The sequence below is a fragment of the Polistes canadensis genome, unplaced genomic scaffold, assembly GCF_001313835.1.
Source record: "Polistes canadensis isolate GaletaPanama2010 unplaced genomic scaffold, ASM131383v1 scaffold_29, whole genome shotgun sequence".
In the NCBI taxonomy this organism is placed as follows: Eukaryota; Metazoa; Arthropoda; class Insecta; order Hymenoptera; family Vespidae; genus Polistes; species Polistes canadensis.
Genome location: NW_014569576.1, coordinates 1,115,434 through 1,130,433, shown reverse-complemented (window position 1 = coordinate 1,130,433; position 15,000 = coordinate 1,115,434). Strand labels below are relative to the sequence as shown.

The 15,000-nt window shown below is 36.3% G+C and overlaps 1 protein-coding gene across 1 annotated transcript in view; it reads left to right on the top strand.

The window, feature by feature from the left end:
* Positions 1-3,439: 3,439 nt before the first annotated feature.
* The window catches only part of LOC106784071 (protein abrupt), a 34,150-nt gene continuing 22,589 nt past the window's right edge, over positions 3,440-15,000 (top strand). Inside the window, exons 1-2 of the mRNA XM_014743189.1 lie at positions 3,440-3,601; positions 5,172-5,399. Of these exons, the coding sequence (XP_014598675.1) occupies positions 5,279-5,399 (121 nt within the window). The 5' untranslated portion in view covers positions 3,440-3,601; positions 5,172-5,278. The remainder of the gene's footprint in view (positions 3,602-5,171; positions 5,400-15,000) is intronic.

Here is a 15,000-nt window from a genome sequence, read left to right as displayed (position 1 = left end):
TATTTATTTCTTTCTCTATATAGACATATTTTTCGTTCCTCTTCACTCTTCACCAACCCTCGTAGTAGATGTTTACGTCGTCATCATCGTCGTCGTCGTCACCGTCACCGTCGCCGTCGCCGTTGCCGTCGTTGCGGCGTCGTCGTCGTCTCTTTCTCTGTCTCTCTCTCTTTCTCTTTTCGTGTGCACAGAAAGGAGAATGCGTATATATGTATGTATGATGATGCGTGTGTGTGTACTAGCAGCAGCAAGGGACGCGCGTGCGGCCCCGCAGCGACCTTGAGCCTCAACAACCCCCCACTCTTTTAGGATCGCGTCAACGGCGCCGCCAGCATTTCCCCCACTCTACTCGATTTTACTACATCCCCACCAATGTTTGCTGCTCCTCGTGTCGGTTCTACCCCCACTCTGAATCCATCCATCTCTCTATTCCCACCACCTTTTGGACATGGCTCCATAAAGGTGTCTCCCGTGCGAACCCTCCCGCAGATTTCTTCTTTTCTCCCTGCCTGACTCTTGCTATCTCTTTCTTTCTCCACTCTTCTTCTCTTCTCTTCTCTTCTCTTCCCTTCCCTTCTTTCTTTTTCTTTTTTTTTTCTTTTTCTTTTGAATCACCTATGAAGAGAAAAATTCGTCGTAATTATTTATTTTGCAGCACTCGCGATGATCGTCAGATTCAATACCAAATCCGGCTAGTAGTGCATGGATGAATTTTATGCGAATTTATAATAGTAACGTGGCTATAATAATTAGACTCTTATTTTTCATTGAGAAAATAACGCTCTGCATCATGAGTTTTTTCTTTTTTTTACTTCTTGTTTTATATATATTTATTTTTGTTTCTTTCTCTCTTGCAAGAGACTTCCAACAACGAGTCTTCTACCTATCCGTTTCTTATAATTTTATCTCGTTGATACGTATTGCATCGTGAATAAACTGACTCTTCCTTTCTCTCTCTCTCTCTCTCTCTCTCTCTCTATCATAAGGAGATTCTATTTTTATGCTTCACGTGGTATTGCGAAATCTTCGAAACTCTCACAAAAAGTACGTTTGTTTATCGTATCTGTCTTACGTAATTTTATAACTTCATACTTTGTTTTTAATAAAGGAATTAAAAGAAAAAAAAAAACATTGAAAAAGAATGATTGACAGAATGAGATGCTGTTTGCGTTTGCCGTTGGTGCTGCTGCTGCTGTTGTTACTGCTGCTGCTGTTGTTACTGCTGCTGCTGTTGGTTGATACATACCTACACCAAACGAATTCCTTCGAAGACGAACAGGGTCGTCGTTTCCCTTCGTGTGTTCGCAGAAATGAACGATACTTTTTTTTTCTCTTCTTTTTCTTTTCGGCTGTTTATAATAGACGTGACGTAACGTGCGGTAGCCCACATCGCACTTCCGTGCCGGAAGGCTCTCCGGGGTCTGAGACAACGACCCAACAACCAGTCGAAGCCGAAGCTAAAGCCAAAGCCGTTCCTAATTCTTTCTATATACACTTTCTACATAGGTGGGATACACTTTGTTTTTCGATCGTTCGAAAGACCATAATAATAATATATATATATATATATATATGTATATATATATGAATATTTTTGTCACGAGCCATTTTACGAGGAACACATATGCAACTTATATTATACGTTAAAACTTTTCTCTTCTCTTCTCTTCTTATTCTATACTCTCTTAAAGAAGAAACTTTTTCGTTTAAACGATGACGACAATCTCCCGTCTTTTTACGTAACGATGTGACACCGCGTGTTTTGGTTAAAATCATATTTGCGGTTACCTGTTTTCGAAAATGTCGATGTCTAATCTACGTCATCCGAAGCTTGGATAAATAGAGAATATGTGAGGGAGTATAACGAATATGAAACAAATCGAATTGATAATTTGGCGTATTTTATTCAAAACACACGTTACGTGGATTCATTTTCTTTTTTTTTTTTTTACACACGACAAATACTAGCCCCGATATGTATTAATTAAACAATATCCGAGCACGTGTATCAATTGACGTTAAATTCGTTTTCTTACGATCGTCCAGATCGTGCATTTGTGATCGTTGTTACACTCGTTTCAAGGTACGACGAGTTGTGCCGAACTTTTAATGACGTAATAAGCCGATATTGTCTTATGCCGAAGTAAACGAGAGTCTGATTTGTTAAAAAGAAAGACGTAGTTGATCGAAGAGAGAAAGATCAAGAATATTTTTCTTCGTGGAGACCTAATCTCATGCGAGAGAGAGAGAGAGAGAGAGAGAGAGAGAGAGATAGATAGATAGAGAGAGCGAGATATCCTAAGAGAACAAGAAATCGGAAGCCACTGGCGCTAGAAATCCGCATTTCGGCCCTGGCACGTGTTAGAACGAAAAGTAGCGAATGGTGGGGATTCAGCGATACCTTAGAAGTATTAGAGGGGGTATGATAGAGAGAAAGAGAGAGAGAGAGAGAAAGAGAGAGAAAGAGAGAGGAGACACCACCAAAGCGTACCCAAAGTCATAGCCTTAAGCAGTCGCCCCACTGTCGCCCCCACCCTCTCTAAAAAAGTCGAATCGTGCGTTCCTCCTATCACCTCCCTCTTCTTCCTCCTCCTTCGCCATCTCCTCCTCCTCCTCCTCCTCCTTCTTCTTCTTCATCTCTCTATCTCTGTTTCTCCCTCCCCTCTCTCACGTCACTCTACCACCACCGAAAACCGCTGCCAACGCTGTGCCGAAACCATCGAACTCATACTATTTCGTCCAACCGCATTTGCATCAGCACCGATGACCCATATTCACGTTCTTTTTCTTCGCGACGCGTCCTCCTACTCGTCGAATCCTTCCTATATTTCCTTTAAAAAAACTTCTATAACTTTTCTCTCAGTATTTGTTCATTTTTCCTTTACCACCTCTCTTATTATTATATCCTTTATTACTTCCTTCTTCCTCCTTCCCCCTTAACGCTTTCGCGGCCCAAAGTTTACTTCGAATAATTTGTGCGGGAAAAAGCGCGGGAACTTTGAAATTTTTTTTTTTTATCGTCGCGATCTATCTCTCTCTCTCGTATATTATTTTATTTTTTGTTGTTGTTATATTTCTTCATTGACGACGTGGTAGTCATCGTCATCGTCATCGTCATCGTCATCGTCATCGCCGTAATTTGATTGTGTTACTACTCGGCGTTGTTGAGATCGATTTTGTTTTATGTGCGAGTGAAAGGAGTAATAGAAAGAGAGAGAGAGAAAGAGAGAGAGAGAGAGATAGAGAAAGTTTTTCGTAAGGTGGAACTCGATGATATGTGCGCCAAGAGACACGTGTACGCAACATTCTCTGTACATTGATCTTTTCGTTCACAGTGCGATTACGAGAATACGGGAAGAGAGAAGGAAGGAAGAAAAATAGGTGTACTCTCTTCTCGTTTAGAAACGTTACATTTTAAACTGTGAGAAGAGGGAAAGAGAGAGAGAGAGAGAGAGAGAGAGTAGTGCGTAAATTTCGTCGTTGAAAAGAATCTCGGCAAGTTTCATGAATAGACTACGCTTATCGGATACATCTTTGTCTTTACATTTGACAACCGGTTACGACGATCGGTAATACCTACCTTCTTCTTGGATCTATTTTGGTAGGTTTCTTTCTCTTTTTCTATCTACCTTTTTTTTTTTTAATTGAATTTTTGTTCTCTTTTTTCCTTTTGTTTTATTCATTTTCCCCATCTTTTTACTCGTTAGCGAGACAATCGATTAGTAATAGCAAGGTTATTGCGTGATTGGTCAGAACGAACTTGACATTCTCGTCCCGCAGACGAATTTAATTTATTGATCTTTAATAGCTGCGTTTATTATTATTTCTCTCACTTGAGAGAGATATCGTGAGAGAGAGAGAGAGAGAGAGAGAGAGAGAGGGAGACTTGGAGAGGGAGAGAAAAAAAAGAGGAAAAAAAATCAATAAAAACAAGTTTGATTTACGCGATCGATTGCGTTCTCTCGTCATCGTCCGATTTTTTTCGTATTTTTGCCGCTCGACGATATTATTGATGCATTATGTCACTGATAAACGACGTTACGATTTGTATTAAAGAAATTTCTTCGAATTAACTAAGCCGTGTTTTTTTAATTAGGTCAGTAAGAGAAATACACGTTGTATTTGCAATCTTTTTATCTTTTTTAGTTATATAGATACTCGTACCGAACGAAATGTTTATTATTCCGCGTTATTCGAATGGCCTCGCTTGGCACCATCGCTATCAGCCTAATTCATCAAGATCGCATCGAGATATAATAGCGATTGCAGTCGTCCGTGTATCGAATCGAAAATAACGTTACACGTTAAGTGCCTCTCGTCGAACGTTCGATTCGTAATGTTTCTTCGAGGAATTATTTTCAATTTAGCGTTGAAAAATTGAACGATGTTATTTATTTATTTAGTATTTCTCTCGTCCAAAAATTACAATTTTTAATGATGAAATTTAACAGGGAACTTGGACATGAAAGAAGTAGAACTATGTTTGATTTAGTTGGACGTTTCGTCCCTTTATTGGGACTTCTTCAGCAACTTAATCTTTACAGTTCAGCGTCTTTTTTCATTAAGTAGACATACATTTTTCTTTTTATTATTAATATTCAAAACACAAAACATCTAAACTTCGTTAAATTGATCGTTATTATTTAAGTTCCTCAACAAAACTTTTTTTTTGTTGAGGAACTTAAATAATAACGATCAATTTAACGAAGTTTAGATGTTTTGTGTTTTGAATATTAATAATAAAAAGAAAAATGTATGTCTACTTAATGAAAAAAGACGCTGAACTGTAAAGATTAAGTTGCTGAAGAAGTCCCAATAAAGGGACGAAACGTCCAACTAAATCAAACATAGTTCTACTTCTTTCATGTCCAAGTTCCCTGTTAAATTTCATCATTAAAAGATGTTATTTATTTTTCTTCTTTTCTCTTTTTTTTTTTTTTTTTTTTTATGTTTGTCGCATATTTTATAAAGTCATGTCCGTTCAATTGTATTAATTATTCTTCCTGATTTTGATGTCCATCGTAAAAAAAGAGAAACAAAAAACAGCCCCCCATTTCGTATATTATTAAACGAAAATACAATTCGTATCCGTGCTTTCTAAATCGATCGATAATGTCAATCGGTTTCCCAAAGGACGACGTATACTAATGAATAAATTGTTTCTATTTCAGCTGGAAGAACAGTTGGGCACGAGCGCAACGAAGAAGGGCGCAACCTGTTCGAAGGTGGCAGTGACAGGGGTGGCGAAGGTCACGGGGTCGGGTCTAAGGGTGGCATCATGGACTCTCATCAGCAACAATTCTGTCTTAAGTGGAACAGTTTCGGCATCAATCTAGCAACGGCGTTCTCGAATTTATTCGAAAGCGACAGGCTCGCTGATGTCACCCTTTTCTGCGAGGGTGAGTACTTTTTTCGTTTTCTTCTTATACATTTTTCGTTGTTCTTGTCTTTCTTAATTTTTTTTTAAATTGACTTTTCTACGACGTAATCGTATATATTTCTTGTGTTCGCGTCATTGTTCATTCTCCGTTGTACGCGTGTGTCTCTTTTCCTTACTGTTTTCCCGCGCGTCGAAGTTTCCGAGCTCGTAGTCTGACCATACCGGAGGCTCTTACTACTTGTGCAGAAACACGAGTCATAACCACCACCACCACCACAACCACTACCACCACCGCTACTAACAGCAGCAGCAGCACCACCACCACCACCACTACTACCACCTGTGGATGGTCGCGTTGCACTCAGACTTTCTCCACTTCTCAAGGAGTTAAGGGTAGAGAAAGAGAGGGAAAGAGAGGTCGCTGCACCGGGAGTGCAATGAAAGATGATTGGCCGAACCCTACTTCTCTCTTTCGACTATCCAATCTGAAGAGCGAATTTCTACAGTCCCTGAGAAAAAGAGAGATAGAAAATTCTTCCTCTCTCTCTTTCTCTCTCTCTCTCTCTCTCTCTCTCTCTCTCTTTTTTCTTTTTCCTCTTTTTTCTTTCATACACAAACGCAAATCTCTCTCTCTCTCTTTCTTTCTTTCTCTCTCTTTCGTTCTATCTTCCTCTCTGTATCTCACTCTTTTTTACACGTTCTATACTCGTCCGATTGCACCGTACGTGCATACGTTCTCTCAACCACACTGGTCGGTTCACGTGTGTGTGTATGCCTTCCCCCGAACGGATGCATCGTTCTCGCTTGCTGCAGCTGTCGTCTTTGCGAAACCGCAGTTTGCAACGAGCCGCGGTGCAACGCGCTCCGGGTTCTTGCATTATGTAACGCGCATCTTAACATAAGCGCTTACGTTTAAACAAAGTTCCTCTCGTGAGTTTGTACTTTGTTTTTTTTTTTTTTTTTATCAATATTATCACGTAATGTTCGACAAAGTATGCCAAATGATACCTCACTTTTTTTTTTTTTGTTCTTATTTATTTCGCGTGTTTTTTAGTCGTTAGTGTAAATTTTTCCCCCCGTGATAATTTGATTATTAATTGTAAATGTTAATATACGCGAACAAAGTGCATGTTTATATTATCGTAATTATATGAAGAAAAAAAGAAAAAAGTGATAAATCATTATGAACTTTTGGAAATTTAAAGAATGAAAAGTTAACACGTGTATTATTAAATCTTCGTTAAAATTCCGTCAACAAAACTTTTGTTCGGAACGATTATACGAATTACAATATAATATTTCCAATTCAATAAAAATTTCAAAGATATTAATCTGTTAGTAAAATTTGTTACACATTCTCACACAATAAAACTTATATAGAACTTTTCGTCATCGTTGTCGTCGTCGTCGTCGTCGTCGTCGTCGTTGCTGTTAAGTCGATATATGTAACTCGGAATGATTTATCAGTGGAAATGATAAGGATACTATACGCTGACATGTGCGACTAGATATACGCCTGAATTATCAGTCGCGCAGGATGAATAAGAATTATATTGTTTTCGTATCACGTTATACCTCGGATTCTCTATTTTTTGCACTTTAATATCGTCAATCACGATACGTGTGATCATCGATCGAAATGCATTCTTTTAATACACGAAGTATAATTTAATATTATTTTTCTTTTTATTTATTTTTTTTTTTTTTAACGAGAAACGACAATTTCAAATTATACGAGATTGCATTTTTTCGAGTGATTGATTGATCGAATATCTCTCGAATAAAGCAAAAGAAATAAAACAAAAATAATAAAAAGTGTTGGAGACCTATATAGTATACTTTAAGAACTAGTTTCATGCTTAACGCCGAAAAGACGGTCAATGCAAAACTACGAAAGAGAAATAAAGGAAAAGAGAGAGAGAGAGTAAGAGAAATAGGGGGAAGTAAAGAGGGAGTCGGCAGTAACACGACGCTTTGTCGCCTCGAGAATGGTCTCTCTTTTCGAAAAGATGGAGGGTGAAACGTAAAAAGAAGGTCGGTAGGTGGGAAGGGTTCAAGGACGAACGAATGGGGAAGGTAAAGGAGCCTTCTGTCGTTATTTCTCTCTCTCTCTCTCTCTCTTTCTTTCATTCTCTGCAATACCACTAAAAGTATTATAGTTGAAAGAGAACACGTCTTGCAAGTAGCTTAACATATTTCGATATACAATTTTGTATAGATAATTTATCGTTGTTAATATTTATTTGATTGTTCTAATTATAAAATTTAACGCGTTTAAAAATAAATCAAATTTTTGTATTATTATAATTAGATTATTCTAATGATGAATATATATCGGGTGTGCAAAGATTGAAGAAAGTAGGAAGTAACGTATATAAATTTTTAACCAGTTACTCGATTCGTATAATAATCGTTGTAGAAGTAGAAGGAAAAGAGGAAGCCGAAAGTAGGACTGTGAATTACAGTTAGATCTAACAGTCTTTCTATTCTCTTTCACTTCCTCTCGTATATTCGATGCACATAGCCACGCATCGGTACTCTGTTGTATCGACAGGCACGCGTTACTCTTACTTATAATTTAAGCTTGTGTGTGTAAAGCTTCCCATTTTCGTAGCTACAAGTTTACGTTCTCCTACGAGATATCTCTGGATGATGATGATGGTGCAAGTGTTCTTTGCTGGTGAAACTGTAACCGAAATTCTATATCGAGGTTCCTGGGTTAGTAGTTGTTTCAAGGCGCCTACTGTAACTCGAGTGCACGCGTGGTTTAGGCGTGGTTCGTGATTTCGTGCCACGACGAAAAACGATGAACTTTTTTTTTTTTCATGGATATAATATACCCAAATATCTTCTAGGCTGTTACTAACTCACCTGCTGATTTTTTTTCGTTTGTCAATGATCTCCCATGAACTTTGGCTCGAGTTCATTCGTATCCTTAATTACCCGTTTCGTGACTTGCCCATTCAATTTTAATCTAACATTTCTATCGCAACACGAATAATTATCACACGTTGAAGAATTATTTAATTTCTTTTTTTTTTTTTTTTTTTTTTTTTAATATTCTCGGACGCGTTGCAACGTCGGATGGTTATTCGTTGTTCTTCTTTCTTGTCTTTTTTCTATTTTTTTAACATAGGTCTGGGGTACGATATAAAAGAAAAGAAAAGTAATTAAAATAATTAGCAACGTAAAACAGTTTGATTGTCATCGCAAATTATTCCCGTTACAGGCGCCTATATTTTTGTTGGGTTGCCACGCGAAGTAATCACAGACACGCATCGCGAAGTTGTGTGTGTGTATGTGTATGTAAGTCAAATAGAGTTCAACCAAATCTAACGTAGTGTACAAGAGACACGTGGAACGTTAGTAGAAACCTTTCGCGTATCGTTTCCCTTTTGGCTTTACCGACTCTCGACCATTTCTAATGTTTTTTTTTTTAAGAGGTGCGAAAATCCTTCTATCGTATTATTTAACTTTTATCTTCCTTTTTTGTGTGTTTTTTTTTGTTTATTTTTCGCACGAGACATTAGTCGCAAATATTTTTAAAAAAGTCATTGGTTTGATGGTCGTCGAGAAATTGAAAAAGAAAAAAAAGAAAAGAAAAATGAGGCCGGTTGGTGGTGTAGGATATTTCGAAAATTATATTTCGCTTGGTACTTTCACTCTATGTAAATAACGACTACTTTCTATTCCACCGAATTTGCTGGGTTACGTTTTGATTTGTTATTTTATTATAATATATTCGATTAAATATATATATATACATATATATAAATGAACATATAAATGTTCACATATGTTTTTTCCAAATCGAAATGATAGAAGAACTGCAGGCTTGTATATCTCATAAACGAATAAAAATTGGAATTCTGTGTCAGTAGATCCATGTCAAGAAGATAAAACGCAAACGGTTACAGTTTTTGATTGTAATGTCTATCTGGGTCTAGGAAAAAGGTTTAGTTAAACGACAAATTAGGTCATTTTTTTTATCGTATAACGCGTATGCGTCTCTAGAGATAACTTTTGATGCAACTCGAAGGAACACGCATATGTCAGTAAACTCGTAACCAAGTCTCGTGTTTGAGTTTCACCACGTAGAAGATCGATCACGTACGAATTGATAATCCTCTTCTAGATAAATGAAAGTTTAACCGATATGTATATATATATATATATATATATATATATATCACACGCATGACATTTAAAGATTTAACTCTTTCTCCATTCTCTTTATTTTTTTGTTTAACTAGATAGTTAATACGAGGAACTAGAACGGTTAATTTATTTTCGTTTGATGCAACAACAAACGCTTTTACCTATTGCCAGTAGTAAAATATATATATAATAATAATAATATAAATATAGTATATGCGTTTATAGTGTAATAAATTACGTAGTTCTTTTGAAGTTGCTTTTTTTAGTGAGAAAAATCTATTGAGGTCAAATACGCATATGGGTGCGTATGCGTTGTGAGACCCAAAAATTAAAAAAAAAGAAATGAAGAGGAAGAAGAAAAAGAAGAAGAAGAAGAGAAAGAAAAAGTAATCCTTTCTAGAAAACGAAGGTCGAGAGAAGAGAGTCTTTATACATTACATAAAACGAGTAACCACGGTGTATGTATGTATCTCCGAATATAGCTGCACATAGTTTTCTGTATTTATAGATAACGTATTTCTTTCTGAATATAGCGCTGCCATTGTATACATCTGTTCATTCTTCCGCGAGCTCACATGAACGAAGCGCGTTTACTTTGTAAATCGAACACGGTAGTATGAATAAAATAGGGAACCGTGTTGAACTCGCACGGAAAAGGGTGTGGTTTATCGAAATATCGATATTTTTCGTAGTAAAACTTCCGAAATACACATATGTTTGATTTCTTTTTTTCTTTTTTTCGATGCTACATCATCGTTATTTAAAAAAAGAAAAAAGAAAACATTTTAACGAATTAACAAATAACAAAATATAAAATATTACAACGACGCAATAACGATAGAACGAAGATTAATTCAGATACGTTTGCGAATATGTCATCCATCCTAATTCTTTGATTAATATCTCGTAATGTTTACGGCGCAAAACTCGAATTTTATATTATAATACTTCCTGAATTTTTTTCTTTTCTTTCCCCTCCCCCTCCCCTATCTCTAACTTTTTTATTTATTCCTGTTCTCGAAGGTAAGCGCGAAGGCAACGAAGCACGAAAAGAATTACTTCTCAATTTGATGAAGTTACAACGTTGTTGTTGTTCTTCTCGTTTACTCATCCTTTGCCATTACAAACGCATAACCTCCCCACTCTCATCCCTTCCCCCCTACCTCTCCTCCCACCCTCTTCCTTCCTCTCTCTTTTCAGTCAACGTTATAAACGAGCGCGTTTTCAAATACGACACCGTATCGCGGATGATTACCAACAAGAAAAGTACCGTAACAATTTTTTTCTTTTCGCTGACCACCATCACCACCACCACCACTACCACCACCATCATCATCCAGCCGAAGAAAAAATAGAGAATTGAAAAAAATTCAAGCCTGTATTTCCTTCTAAATCGAATGCCTGACTTCTGTCTGTTTTTCTCTTTATCTCTCTCTTTTTATTTCTTTTTCTTTTTCTTTTTCTTTTTCTTTTTAAAAGCAAGAATCAACGTTAGAACGGGCATAGAAATGATCGTTAAGAGTTGAAAACGAGCAAGAAGAGATGAAGCATTTTATTTTTGAAATGTTATTCTATCAGATGACGATATAAATTCTTGTTTTTATATACACACATACATATATATATATATATATATATATATATATATATCTTTTTCTCAGGTACTTAAGTAAATTTCCTTAATCTTTGTTTTCTTCTTAAATTCATGTTTTAATACCCTGAGAATAATAACACGGAGAAAGGGAATCGGAGGTTAGAAAAAAGAAGACGACGTACGACGGCATGGATTTTTCTTATTTCTAAAGCCACAAAAAAAATATCCAAGGTCTTGTTTCGTTAGTGTTACAAGGCAAAACCGTATATATATATATATATATATATATATATATATATATATATATTCATTCGTATTCGTTGCGAAACTCTTTTTCACATCAGACTTTGATAGCGCGCATGCGAGCCTTCGCATTTGCGCGCGCGCGCGCGCGCACACTCCCTTATCAGATCGTTATGCTAGTTGCGCCTAAAATATTATTAGGCTGCGTTCAACCTGTTCCATACGGTTTTTCAATTGCCCGTGTTAAATCGACCGAATAGAGATTGTTTTCAATTAGAAAGAAATAGAAAGAGAGTGAGTGAGGGGGGTGACTGAGGGGTGGGGGAAGAAAGATAATTTTGTTTTCTAAAATATAACGAACAACGCACATTCCAATTAATGAATAGAATTATGATGACAAGAATAATAACGATAGATTTAAACAATAATATTCGACGAATATTTCGATCGAACGCAATGTTTAATCGACATCTTCAAAAATTAGGTCAATAACAGAGTGGTTACGCAATCAGGTTCGAGTCTGAACGCTTGTAACTTCGACTATGTGTTCTTTTTCTTATAGAGTTTTTAAGTTTCCAGACCATGTTGATTATTTATAGACATCTACGTACTTTGGATACATAGCTAAGCTTGGAATGAGAGAAAAAAATGATTTTTTGGGGTTAATTAAATGAAAGATAAATGTTTCGTTTTGTAAAATAGGATAGGCCAAAATAAATGTATAGATAGAGGAAGAAATTGATCATTAAATTTAGACATCCGTATTTAATTCTCTTTTTCTATTTTGTAATATTTTAATTTTCTATAATTTTTATCGATTGTGTTAAATTGATTTTTCAGTATTTATTTTTCCTTTTTTTTTCTTCTCTTTTTTTTTTTTTTTTTTTTGTTATCTTGCATTGTAACAAAGTAAAATCGAAAGCCATATAATATATCGCCATCGTTTCTTCTATCAATTCTTTATCTACATAGTCACGAGTAGAGATCTGCTATCGATATATTTATATATATATATATATATATATATATCCATAGTTTCGACAATCGATAATTACGAGAGTTGTGTGAACTTGGATCGTGTTCGAAAGGCTCTTTCTTGTATGATATATATATATACATATATATCTACTACTACACTACTATACTACTACGAGAACCCGAGATCGTTTGCGATTTAACATATGTAGGCGTAGGTGACGTGAGTATGCGAGAATGTGTATAATACTACTAACACGTATATAAATATGTATGTATGTGTGGTACGAGGGCCTTCGAAGCTCACGGCCGTTTTCCCTTCGTCCCACGTGTCGATGTTCTGCGTTAGAAACGCACGCACGCACGCAACGCAACGCAACGCAACGCACGCATGCGTATCGTATCTCTTCCTCCCTTCTTTTTCTTCTTCTACTACTACTACTTCTTCTTCTTCTTCTTCTTCTTCTTCTTCTACTTTTTCTTCTATGCTCTTCCTTTTTTTTCGGCTTGAGCTCTCATGCTTGCACACACTTCGTTTTGTATACAGTAGATCTCTTCTTCTGGTTCTTCTTCAGATGAATGGGTTAGTGAATATACGTGTGTGTCTCTCTCTCTATCTCTCTATACTTGTATATGAACGAGAAAGAGAGAGAGAGATAGAGAGAGGATTTAAAAAGAATGATAGGAATATATACCTACTGGCGAAGAAAATGACCTTGGTCCCACGCGGCCATTGGCCGGTACCACAAGAAACGTTTCGGTGATTGGCCCTAAAATGTTTTCTAGTATTTCTACGAGCTTATTATTCATTTCATATGTATGCGTTTATATGTGTGTGTGTGGATGTGTGTGAGTTGCGTGCGTTTTACAAAGTACTCGTGCGATAAAAAGAAAAAGATAGGGATAGAGATAGGACGATGAGGAAGAGGAAGAGGAGAAGAAGGAGAAGTAAAAGATGAAGGAAGAGAAGGGATTGGTGACTGAGTGGTAAGGTGGGAGGGAGGGTGGGTTATGCCAAAAGGAGAGAAGGAAACATCTACCCGTTTGCGTTCTCTTCTTGCATCGACGTCGACCTTGTCAGGGCATTGACCGTCGTTTTTTTCCCTCCGGCTAAAATTCACCTTCCAATCGGATCACTCGGCCTTATCTTTTTGCAAAGCCTCGGGATGTACATAGTTCATATATCTCTATGTATGTAATGCCTATATACCCGCACGTGCACACGTTATTATGTATCCTCGTTCTAAATTCGTTGATTTCTTTAATTCGACTTTGTATGATTGGTAAGTAATTGGTGAGAATTTATAAAATGCAAATTTTCTACAATGTTTTTTTCTTTTCTTTTTTATGAGTCTTATATTTTATCATTGAGGTTTTTTTTTTTTAAGTTACCAAAGTATGAAATGCGATCGAAATACTTTGGCGGATAATAATTGCGAAATATCGCATATTAAATTATTCTTCTTGATTATTAATTACATCGATATAATAATCGATAGTTTTAGAATCGTAGAAACTCTTTCCCTCTCTCTCCCCCTCTCCCTCTCTTTCTTTTTTTCTGGTAGAGATCGTGAATCGTTTTGTCGGAAGTAGGAGATCGTGAGTTTTTACTGGCTGGCCTTGGAATACGAATAGACCGGCCTAGAAGAGTGCATTGCACCGTTGCTCAATTCCGCGTTCTTTATTTGCAAATTTTTGCTCCGACCGGTGCCAAAGGATAGCCGAGTATCTTGACCCCCTTTATTCTCAGAAGGGGAATTTTTTTTATTAAAAGGAAAGAAGAAGAAGAAAAAAAACACAACAAAATCATTTCAGTAAGAGATTCCAAGTTCAGATAAATATTTTCTAACATAGCAGAAGATTTCATCGTTCCGATTGAACTTACATACAAGTGTATATGTACATGCACGTACGTCTATACGTATAGATTATTAAGAAGATTTCTTAAGATTTGAGATTTCAATCATTTATTTATAGAACATTTAAACTCGTTAGAAGAGTAATGTACAGATATTTGTAAGTAATAGATCATACGAAATAGTAAAGCGAAATATAATAGAATCGAGAGCAAGCATAAACGGAGAAGATAACCTTCGAATATCAATAAACATGGTAAATACGTACGTACATACACACACCACACATATACACATACACACACACTACACATTTGGAAACGTCGCGCGTGTCTCTTCTTATCGCATGCCACTACTCCGTTCATTCAACATGAAACTTACTCGCACTTCGTTGCCTCTTTCGAGTCGTTCGATGACTCGATGACGGTACGGTCGCATGTTATGAACACGTTCCCGAGATTCTCTCTCTCTCTCTTTCTCGTAACTCACATAATTCTTTTGACGAGTATTTCTTTTTCTTTTTTTATTTATACAACGCTTTGCCCCGCGCACGTATCCTGCATTACTTACGAATAATCAAAAGGTTTAATCGAGATAGAACAACAAAAGATTACACGTTAAAAGAAAGATAATAATATTTTTAATAAATATATTATAAAAACACAAACGAATTATAGATTTAAAAAATGGATATACTCTGTTTGGCAAATACAAAATATTTATCATTGGAAAAAACGTAATAGTATGATGTAATTTGGCGTATTCGATAAGAGTTAATATCTTTCAAATAATAA